The 12,015-nt window shown below is 32.8% G+C and overlaps 1 protein-coding gene across 1 annotated transcript in view; it reads left to right on the top strand.

Annotated features, from left to right (window-relative positions):
* The window catches only part of LOC132747964 (uncharacterized), a 31,188-nt gene extending 20,180 nt beyond the window's left edge, over positions 1 to 11,008 (top strand). The window contains exons 11-19 of the mRNA XM_060737502.1: positions 334 to 416; positions 1,356 to 1,443; positions 2,985 to 3,098; positions 3,744 to 3,846; positions 5,670 to 5,850; positions 6,410 to 6,560; positions 7,499 to 7,585; positions 9,101 to 9,189; positions 10,830 to 11,008. Coding sequence (XP_060593485.1) covers positions 334 to 416; positions 1,356 to 1,443; positions 2,985 to 3,098; positions 3,744 to 3,846; positions 5,670 to 5,850; positions 6,410 to 6,560; positions 7,499 to 7,585; positions 9,101 to 9,189; positions 10,830 to 10,968 — 1,035 coding nt within the window. The 3' untranslated portion in view covers positions 10,969 to 11,008. The remainder of the gene's footprint in view (positions 1 to 333; positions 417 to 1,355; positions 1,444 to 2,984; positions 3,099 to 3,743; positions 3,847 to 5,669; positions 5,851 to 6,409; positions 6,561 to 7,498; positions 7,586 to 9,100; positions 9,190 to 10,829) is intronic.
* Positions 11,009 to 12,015: the final 1,007 nt, after the last annotated feature.

Here is a 12,015-nt window from a genome sequence, read left to right as displayed (position 1 = left end):
TAAAAATTGATTTAAATTTTTCAATTTACATGTAATTTGTAGTGTATTTCACTATTGTCTTTTAAAAGTTGATCTAATGTAAGATTTACAATTAATACGTTTATAGGCATTTGGAGTGGTGATCTCCTTTATGTAAAATTAGGGTCTTTCAATTAGAACCGTATGAAGACAAGCTACGTAAACCCTACTCACTATGATAAAAATGCCTCGCTATTGATTTTTTACCTGAGAGTTATAATCATACACATATTAATATCAAGGCATTATTTCTTCTGTACTGTACTTACTTTTCAAAAGACCCTGGTAAAATTGATCTTTTTTTGCCTTATTCAGGATAGGCAATACCTAGATCTTCTATCAAGGTATAACAACATGATGAAACTTTACCAGGGCATGCAGAGAGATATGGAAGTCTTGTAAGTATCTTCGAATAAATCATATCAATATTACTGAAAAATCATTATTATTCGTGGGGGACTAATTTTTGTGGTTTTCGTAAACAGGTCACTCCACGAATTCAAAATCCAACAAAATTTTATTTTGTCTGCTGTAAAGTTAGTCTGCGTCACAATACAGTGTATTTACATTTTACCTATTAATTGGAACAGTCCACAAATTTAAGTATCCACAAAAATGAACTTTGTGACAAAACCACAAAATTTCATGTCCACGAAATTAAGTGAATTCACAGTTTTTGAGGTTATATTAATTTGTTTTAGTTTGATTTTGTTGGATGCTATAAGCTAATTGAAACACTCTTGAATCCATTCCTGGAACCAACCAGTACCTAGCAATGAGTGTAAAGTTTCTTGCTCAAGGAAACATGGCTTGCCCTTGACAGAGTTTGAACCCACACAGCAATCAATTACTAGTCTGATGCATTAAAGCAGCACGCCTCCAGATTCATCCTAATTTTCATGAAAATTTTGAAAATGTATTTAAAGGATACATATTGTGAAATGAACAAAGAAAGTACTTGACACATTACAATCGGCACTTAAAATCCACGTAAATTACCAAAAAGAGGTCAAAATATGCATAAATAGCCCCTACTGCGTTAGTAACGCAGTAGAAATATGGTGATAAATACTACAAAATACAGTCATTAATTGCACATAAGATATAAATTATCACTTGAATCTTTAATTTGTTCACTTTTCTCAAAGTTTTAGTTTGGTTTTTCCAAGTTTAATTTTTTTGAAATATTTTGGGACATCTGGAGGCATGCAGCTTTAAGGCTGAAAAAAAAAAGCAGTAGAAAGGGGAGGGGCATCCAAGTCTTATTGTTCTTGAACTTTATATGTATTTTTATTGTACAAGTGTGTGAATTGTCTCCCTTGTTTGATTTCTTACAGACAAGGTGACTTCCATGATACAATGCAGAAGAAGTTGGAAGAGCAGGAGACGATAATGATATCACAGATTAAAATGGAGAAGAAACAGGTGCTTAAATTATAATTATTATCATTTGTATGATAATACTAGATGACATTTGTGGAACAATACTAGATTACATTTGTTGGACAATACTAGATTACATTTGTGGGACATAACTAAATTACATTTGTGGGACATTACTAGATAAAATTTGTGGGACAATACTAGATTACATTTGTGGGGCGATTTTAGATTACATTTGTGGGACAATATAAGATTACCTCTGTGGGACATTACTAAATTACATTTGTGGGATGATACTAGATTATATTTGTGGGACCATACTAGATTACATATGTGGGACCATACTAGATTACATTTGTGGGACAATACTAGATTACATTTGTGAGACCATACAAGATTACATTTGTGGGACAATACTAGATTACATTTGTGGGACAATACTAGATTATATTTGTGGGGCGATTTTAGATTACATTTGAGGGACATTATTAGATTATATTTGTGGGATGATACTAGATTACATTTGTGGGATGATACTAGATTATATTTGTGGGACATTACTAAATTACATTTGTGGGACATTACTAGATTATATTTGTGGGACCATACTAGATTACATTTGTGGGACAATACTAGATTACATTTGTGGGACAATACTAGATTACATTTGTGGGACAATACTAGATTACATTTGTGGGACATAACTAGATTACATTTGTGGGACATTACTAGATAAAATTTGTGGGACAATACTAGATTACATTTGTGGGGCGATTTTAGATTAGATTTGTGGGACAATACTAGATTACATTTGTGGGACATTACTAGATTACATTTGTGGGATGATACTAGATTATATTTGTGGGACCATACTAGATTACATTTGTGGGACAATACTAGATTACATTTGTGGGACAATACTAGATTACATTTGTGGGACATTACTAAATTACATTTTTGGGACAATACTAGATTACATTTGAGGGAAAATACTAGATTACATTTGTGGGACAATATAAGATTACCTTTGCTGAACAATACTAGATTACATTTGAGGGACAATACTAGATTACATTTGTGGGACAATACTAGATTACATTTGAGGGACGATACTAGATTACATTTGTGGGACAATACTAGATTACATTTGAGGGAAGATACTAGATTACATTTGTTGGACAATACTAGATTACATTTGTGGGACAATACTAGATGACATTTGTGGGACAATACTAGATTACATTTGCGGGACAATACTAGATGACATTTGTGTGACAATACTAGATTACATTTGAGGTTAGATACTAGATTACATTTGTTGGACAATACTAGATTACATTTGTGGGACAATAATAGATTCCATTCGTTGGACAATACTAGATTACATTTGTGGGACGATACTAGATTACACTCAGCCATACTGCCACTGACGTGTATTTGGATTTTACATTTTGCAAATATAGACAGTCCACAAATTTAAGGGACCGGGTTGAAAATGTTCTATGATTAAAAACCCACAAAATTCCATGCCAAGAAAACTAGATGAATTCACAATATTCAATACACTCTGTATGTTTTTTCAGAAAAGGGCACAAGTTGATGAACACCTGAAGATGTCTATAGCTGACCAGAAACAGAATCTGAAGATATTGAGCATTGCATATGAGCAAAATAAGATATCCAAAAAGACTCAAATGGTTTGTAATGTTTTCCCATATTTTGTTTTTCTGAAAGGAACTTCACTGAGGTCCAAAAGCTTAAAAAAATAAAGTTTTTATTTCTTAAATAGATCACATGTGGCACTTAAAACAGAAATATATGCAACAGATAATTAAGTAATATACTCAGAAATAAATTTAAAATTGTTTATTTGTGCTATTTTCAGTCCAATTTAATATTTCTTTCTTCATAATTTGAATTCTGGAATTCTGGAAAAAACAGAGTAAGTGAATGATCTAAAAAAAAAATTAAATTGGTCTAGACCTATATCAAACGAAAAAATATTCTTAAAAATTATTTCAAGTCCAATCATGTCGAAAAACCTCAGTGGAGTACCTTTGATGTTTTTATAATTGATCCCAGCTTCTGAAAGGAGTCATTCCTAAAAACATGTATTTTTACTTCCATCCCTTTATATAATGCCTGGCCTTTTTATAGTTATGGCCCTTTGTATAATGCTAGGTCAGCTTTGCAGAGTTTTGGTTCAAATCATTCAATCAATCAATCAATAAATCATACAATCAGTAAAAAATCATTTACCATGGTTGTTAAAGTGATCATATATAATCTATGTTTACAATTTGAATGGTTTAAAGGATTATAATGTGACATTTTGTTTGTAGATGGGCACTGCAATGATACAGAAAACTATGGAAATTCCTCGACGTAAACTGAAGACATTGTTCGAAAAGTACATTACTTACAGAACCATTAAAGACTCGAAAGGTTTGTTAATTTTAGAACTCAAAAGGTTTGTTAATTTTAGAATGAAATTGATTGCATATTCTTTTACAATAGCCAATATAATGTTACTCATTTAGTCAACATTAGTCATAACTTTCTGGAGCTGCTTTGTAAAGTGACTTTTGTAAAAACATTATGTTAATAACACATAGGTCTGTGAGTAACAGTAAAAATATCATCCCTAGGAAAATACTGATACCCAAAAAGAGTTGCGAGGGGTTTTGAAAGACTAGCGGATAAATTTGTCTGTTGATAGTACCGTATAAGTACTTATTTCTGCAGGCTTAATATTCTGTGATTTTTGTTAAAATAAGGGATTTTAAATTTCTGCGTTTCTTATTTTTGCGGTGTCATCATTCTCGCATTGATGTTTTTTATTTCTGCGTTTTAATTTAGATATTTTTACAAAATTAACCAATACAAACAGGCAACATTTCAAGATTTGTTGATGTAACATGTACATTACTACCGGTAAACATGCAGACGTCTTATAATGTGTTTCATCATAATCATCATGTATCGGTATATAAACGTTAATAAACAAAAATAAACAACATGCAATGACAACAATTAATTGTAATACTGCATGTGTATAAATATGTAGTGTGAAAAATAAGCAATGGTGAAATTGCACGTAAACACAAGATATTGTACAAATACAAAAGGGTATGTTTATTGCACCCGTCACACTATAATAGTTTTATTTTACAAAATATCAAGCTTAGGGTGAGCGAAAATCATACAAACATGATATTTATTTAAACAGAAAGAACAAGTAAAGGAACTTTTTTCTAATAATTTATTTCATGACAGATACATGTAATGTTATTATACAGTACCGGTAGTTGACATATTCCGACATAGACATATGGGAAGGCTTAATTTTCTGCGGTTTTTAAATCTGCGGTGTCGTTACGAACCGCAGAAATAGCAGAAATAAAGTTCCCGCAGAAAAAAGTACTTATACGGTAGATTAAAAGCAGCTTCAGCTTTTTTTGTTGTTGGAAAAACAATTCTGTAATGTTTCAAACTAAGTATTTCAGTAATATATCCTAGGAAAAGTGCATCATTCACTATAAAGCCTTCTACAAAACAGCACCCTGAGAGCTTTTTTTAAGAGTGCAGTGACGTTCGTTTGGTTCTCTTTACTAACTGACTTATAGAGATCTGACCAGTAAATGAGAGGTTTTGTGGGGTTTCATTTTTGTTTATGTGTTTTATCAATGGCAATTTTTATTTAACACCTTAATTCTTTTGATTTGACAATAATATTTGACGATTGATCTAAAAATAACATCTTTAACCCTTAGAAAAGCCGAAGGCCGCTTTAAAGTATTGGCTATGTTGAAAGCTTTACTTTTGCTAATTAACAATATAGCATTTCATATAACTATAAAGAGTGGAGAGGGTTATGAGTGACAAGCAGATAAATTTGTCTGTTGATACAAGATTTAAAGTTGACAGTTTTACATTTTGTGATAAATCAACAATATAACATTTATGGTAACAGAAAGAGTGGCACGGGTTTTGAGTGACAAGCAGATAAATTTGTCTGTTGAAACTAGATTTAAAATATTGGTTATGTTGACAGTTTAACATTTTGTAGTTAATTAACAATAATACTCCGCGCAGTCTGATCAGGATACATGCTGTTCATTTACCAACTCTATTACAAGTAGAGAAACTGATAGCGAACAGCATGGATCCTGATCAGACTGCGTGGATGCGCAGGCTGGTCTGGATCCATGCTGGTCGCAAACGCACTATGTTGGTTTTGTCGTGATGCGGCACATTTATGTTAACAGAAAGAGTGGCGAGGGTTTTGAGTGACGAGAAGATGAATTTGTCTGATGATACTCGCGAGGATATGGAGCAATATATACACACAATCGATGGCAAATTTAGGCAAAGCATGAAGAAATGGAAAGAGGAAATGCAAGAACTGGACCAGGAGAAAATGGATCTGCATAAAAGAATTTACAATTTGTAAGTATAGGTAGAATTGTCACTTTTATCCTTTTAAACAGGTATGGTTGGTTGTTAGCTTAAAACCGGTTAGAAAATTCAATAACTGGTAACCGAGGTTGGTATTTGACAAAGGGGCGTAAAACTTTAAAATTGATTCTAAGTACTACCTTAGTTTTCTAAGTATAGGTACTATGACTGGTTAATTAAGTTCTTACAGTTACCATTCTGTTTAAAGGAACTCCACTGAGGTCCAACAGCATAAAAACATACATATAACATTTGAATTTCTTACATAGATAAGCTAGGTCACTTAAAACAGAAAGATATGCAAAAGATAGTTAAGAAATGTACACCAAATAAATTGAAAAATCGTATTTTTGTGTTATTCTTAGTCTTTGAGTGAAAAGCAGTGCAACATTTTTCAATTTTGAGTCATATTTTTCACAATTAAAATGATTATGATTCTGGAAAAACAGAGAGAGCAAATGTTTCCCAGAATAATATTTTAATAATCAATATGTTGTACATGTTGGTATATTACCCTTGTAACAGGTATAAATTGTTACTCATCTTTCAGGTTTAATGAGGCCCTTGTTGAGAGGGGTGTTCTATTTGTACATCCGTTGCTAAGAGACCAGAACAAAACGGAGAATATTACGAAAGCGGCTTCTATGATGAACAGAAAACGACTGCAACATATTCTCTTTAAACGAAAACAACTATGCAAGGTTTGCTTTAGTTTGTCTTTAGGCCATTGTTTTAATTTATCACATAACCGTGCCGCTTTTGCAGCTCTGTTAAATTGGTACTGTATGGTTGTGCATATATTTTGACGGGACTTCATTTGCGTTATATAAATATAATGTTAAGATGCGCTAAATGTTACATGTGTTAGGGCGCCAATGAAAAATGGCTCTTTTTCACTTGAAACAATCTTTATTTTAGATATGTGATAAATAGAATATTAAATTTGTATAAGTTTATTACTGAATTTATTAATTTATTGCCAAAGGCTCGCATCAAATAATTTTATTCTCCTTGTTCAATAAATGCAGTATTAAACTTACACTTGTTTAATATCCTCTATTTAACAAGTTTTTTTACAGCTATAATTTTTTTAAAAGTTGCATTTCTTATTATTTCTGCATTAAGTTGAAGGAAACAAATGTTTTATTAAATTCATTTTTAAGAAAAAAAGCATTTAATGTTCTGATGTTAAATTTGTAACCCTAGACTTACACATAGTTCATAACAAAACATTACAATTTCACTACTGTGGATAAATTTTGGGGGAAAATTTTTGGCAATGGTATCATCCAAATTTTGGCAATAGTCTCTGGTATCATGCAATTTGTAGCAAAAGTGTCAAGTAAATTTTGGCATTAGTTTTGCATATATTTGGCAATAGTATCCTGCAAGGTTTTGGCAGGAGTGTCTTGCAATGTTTTGGCAATGATATGATGTAAAGTAATTTTTGGCAATGGTGTCATGCAGTTTTTTGCAATTATGTCATGTAATTTTTGGCAATTGTATCATGTAACATAATACAAGTCAAGTTAGATGTCTGTCTCTAATTGTAAATCTGAGCAAACCTCAACCATGCTTGATTGAAATGATAATGAAAGTCACTATCATGCTATAATGTACATGTATTTGTTATTTTCAGGATATTCTCCATTTACCAGATGAAATTTTGGGTAAAGCTGTCACTTTAGGTCAAGGAGATAATAAATTTTGGAATCGGAGAGTAACAGTAAGCCTTTAATATTACTTTTCGTATCATAGAGCTCTAGCTCTTTCGGTTCTTTAAAAGAAGATCTTATAAGTTTTTACTATATGCATATAGGGAAAATCAATGACCCCCTTGGGCGGGGCCAATTTTGACCCCAGGGCTTTTATTTGAACAAACTTGGTAGATACCCATTAGAAGATGTTTCATGCTAAATATCTTAGCTCTAGCTCTTTGGGTTCTTTAAAAGAAGATTTTTTAAGTTTTTACTATATGCATATAGGGAAAATGAATGACCCCCGGGGCGGGGCCAATTTTGACCCCAGGGCTTTGATTTAGACACTTACTAGAAGATGTTTCATGCCAAATATCTAAGCTCTACCTTTTTGGGTTTTTCAAAAGAAGATATTTTAAGTTTTTTCTATCGGTTGCCATGGCAACCAGAGTTCTGCATGGAATTAAATTCTTTGAACAATTTTTAAAGGTGACCACCAAAGGAACATTCCTGTGAAGTTTGGATGAAATTGGCTCAGCGGTTAATGAGGAGATGTCATTTAAAGTAAAAGTTTACGGACGCCGGACGAAAAGCGATCACAAAAGCTCACCCTGTCACTTTGTGACAGGTGAGCTAAAAACCTATGACCCCCAGGGCGGGGCCAAGTTTGATACTAGGGACAAAATTTGATCAACTTTGGTATTGGACCTTCAGATAATACAATATACCAAATATCAAAGCTCTAGGCCATTTACTTTCAGACCAGAAGATTTTTCAAGTTTTCACTATATGTATATAATGAAAATCAATGACCCCCCGGGCAGCCCGAGGGCCATTATTTGAACAATCTTGGTAGAGGTCAACTTTACATTGTTTCATGCCAAATATCTAACCTGTAGCCTTTACAAATTCAGAGAAGTAGATTTTTTTAGGTTTTACAATATACATATAAGGAAAAACCTATGACCCCCCCAGGGCAGGGCCGATTTTAATTCTAGGAAGAAAATTTGAACAACTTTGGTTTTGGACCTATAGATGATACCATAGACCAAATATCAAAGCTCTAGGCCATTTACTTTCAGACCAGAAGATTTTTCAAGTTTTCACTATATGTATATAATGAAAATCAATGACCCCCGAGGGCGGGGCCAATTTTGACACTAGGAACAAAATTTGTACAACTTTGGTATTGGACCTTCAGAATTACTGAATTATATATTTTGCAGCATTTTTCAATGCTTACTCGGAATATTTTCTAAGAAACTAAGATTTGAAGTGAGATTTTAACCCTTAACTTGCTGGAACTCAAAATGATAAGCCTTTGCCACCTGTATAGAAGGTAGGCCAGCCTGCACATCTGGACAGTCTGACCAGGCTCCATACTGTTGGTGTGACCTAATTTTCATCTTGATATCGGTCCCAAAATTAATAATGGACAGGTCCCAAAAATGAATGCTGGACAAGTCCATTTATAAATATTCAGCAGGTTATTACAAACTTTTTGAGATCCAACAATTTTTTTTCATTTTTTTTTTTCATTTTAGCAGGAACGTGTACGTGGGTCAGAGTCAAATATCGTCTTACCACATATGGTGGTATATGATGTGAACAAGCCCAGAATAGAGGCATCAAGGTAAACATATATCATCTTTATACATGCATATTATATGTACAGTAAATTGTATATCTAAATAGTAATATTAATTTTGTATTTGTCTATCCTATGACATAGTCTGTGTTCTGAATTTGTTCCAGCAGGATAAAATTGTAACGTCACTTTTCATTGGATAATTGGTCGTTTATATTATAAGTTATAAAGATTCTTGACAGGTTATATATCCCTATTTAAACGGCTGTTTGGAAATATATCCTGAGTCGCTAGGCGAGGGTTATATTGCAAACAACCGTTTATATATGGTCATATAACCTGTCAGGAATATTCATAACGAATTTTATACAACAAACTTCTTTTTTTTACAGAAAAGTGAAATTTCTTAGAAAATTGACAGCAGCCATGTATATAAAACTTTATAATACTGCACGTTTGTAACGTCGCCTCTGATTGGATAATCTGACGTTTATATAGTTTTATATACACGGCTGTTGTCGAATCATGAACAAATCATACTTTTTTCTTTAAAAAATGATGCTTGCTGTATTATAAATTCGTTATAAAGATTGTTGACAGGTTATATGGCCGTATATAAACGGCTATTTGCAATATAACCCTCGCCTAACGACTTGGGTTATATTTACAAATAGCCGTTTATATAGGGCCATATAACCTGTCAACGATCTTTATAACTAATAATATAAACGTCACGATTATCCAATGAAAAGCGACGTTACAAACGTGCAGTATTATAAAGTTCTATATACACTGCTACCGTCAGTTTATGAAGAAATCCCAGTTTTTTCTCTAAAAAAAGGAAGTTTGATGTATAAATATTCCTGGCAGGTTATATGACGATATAAAAACAGTTGTTTGCAATATAACCCCCATCTAAAAGATCGGGTTATATTTCCAATCAAACCGATTACATTAAGCCATATAACCTGTCAAAAGATTTTATAACAAAATTATAACCCAGCATATTTTGTTACAAAAAAGAAGCAGTTTGTATCTATATCTGATAAGACACAGTTGTCATTAAGAAATTGCTGGAAGAAAAAATGACCATCTCAAATTCAATTAAGGCTTCCTCTAAACTTAGTAAACACACTTTGTTGTATGCAATATAACACACTTTGTTATATACGATAAAACACATATTGTTGTATGCAATAAAACACACTTTGTTATATGCGATAAAACACATATTGTTGTATGCAATAAAACACACTTTGTTATATGCGATAAAACACACTTTGTTGTATGCAATAAAACACACTTTGTTGTATGCGATAAAACACACTTTGTTGTATGCGATAAAACACACTTTGTTGTATGCGACAAAACACACTTTGTTGTATGCAATTAAACACACTTTGATGTATTCAATAAAACACACTTATTGTATGCGATAAAACATACTTTGTTTGTATGCAATAAAACACACTTTGTTGTATGCAATAAAACACACTTTGTTGTATGTGATAAAACACACTTTGTTGTATGCAATAAAACGCACTTTGTTGTATGCAATAAAACCAAAAAATGACAGCCTCAAATTCAAAATGGACCTTTTCTGGGGAATTTTTATGACAAACAATTGATGATATGTCGTAATTTTTTTTTTCGCTGTAACTTACCTTTGAATATTTTCGTTGCAGGACTTTCTGTCGCGGAAGACAAACATACGATCTTGGCAGGGCGGAGAGTTTCGATATATGTCAACAAAACTATGTGCAGTACATCAGAGATTCTGCTCCATATGACTTGCTTTGGAATACAACTGTTTGCATAGCTTGAATTTTAAGATAAACACCACTGTTATTGTAGTGTAATTTTACTAGTCGTTTTGTTTTAATTTTATGAAATACTGATGTGTACATATTGTACTGGTGTTCTAATACTATATTTTATCAAAAATAAACCACATCCTCATCTGATTGTATTATTCGTTTTGTTTTGCTCAAAATAATTAAATTTTATATAAAGTACCACGCTAACTATCTCTTCAATTTGAAAATAGATATGAGCAGCGCCATGACAAAACCAACAGTGCGTTTGCGACCAGCATGGATCCAGACCAGCCTGCGCATCCGCGCAGTCTGATCAGGATCCATGCTGTTCGCTATCAGTTTCTCTACTTGTAATAGGGTTTGTAAGGGAACAGCATGGATCCTGATCAGACTGGGCCAATGTGCAGGCTGGTCTGGATCCATGCTGGTTGCAAACCCATTATGTTGGTTTTGTCATGACACGGCTCAATTTTGGTTTATGCAAAATTACTTTAGTTCGACTGAGTAGGAAGCTATAAGCTTATAGACACACTTTCAAATCCATTCTTGGAACCAACCAGAACTGAGCAATGACTCAGTTACTTGCTCAAGAAAACAATGACTTCCCCCTGATGGGGTTTGAACACATGCAACTAGCAATCATTAGATTACTAGTTTAACGCATTAGCCACTCAGCCATGTCGCCACTATTTCAATATTTATAAAGAAATATGGAAACTTGGGTTTTTTAATTGTTTTGTGTAGAAGAACAGAAACTTAGTTGAAGTGCGATGGAAGTTATTGCATTTACATACTTATTTTATTACTACAACACAAACATTTCAATTAAATCTTAACTTGTCGAGTAAGTCTCAACTAATTTTAAGTAATTGCTTTAGATTTTGTGTATCTGTATTTGTATTAGTCCAAATATTGAACTGACTGAAAGCTTTTGCACTGCATAATTAGGTGTGTAAATCCAGACTTACAAATTTTCCTCCATGGAAATGAATTCATAAATAACCCTACCTTGAGATATTTTCCTTAAAGCTGTATGCCTCAATATAAGCCAAAA

This window comes from Ruditapes philippinarum, unplaced genomic scaffold, assembly GCF_026571515.1.
Source record: "Ruditapes philippinarum isolate M1 unplaced genomic scaffold, ASM2657151v2 ctg6790_1_1_1_1, whole genome shotgun sequence".
Taxonomy (NCBI): Eukaryota; Metazoa; Mollusca; class Bivalvia; order Venerida; family Veneridae; genus Ruditapes; species Ruditapes philippinarum.
The sequence above is the reverse complement of the archived record's forward strand: the minus strand, read 5'-3'. Positions and strand labels throughout refer to the sequence as shown.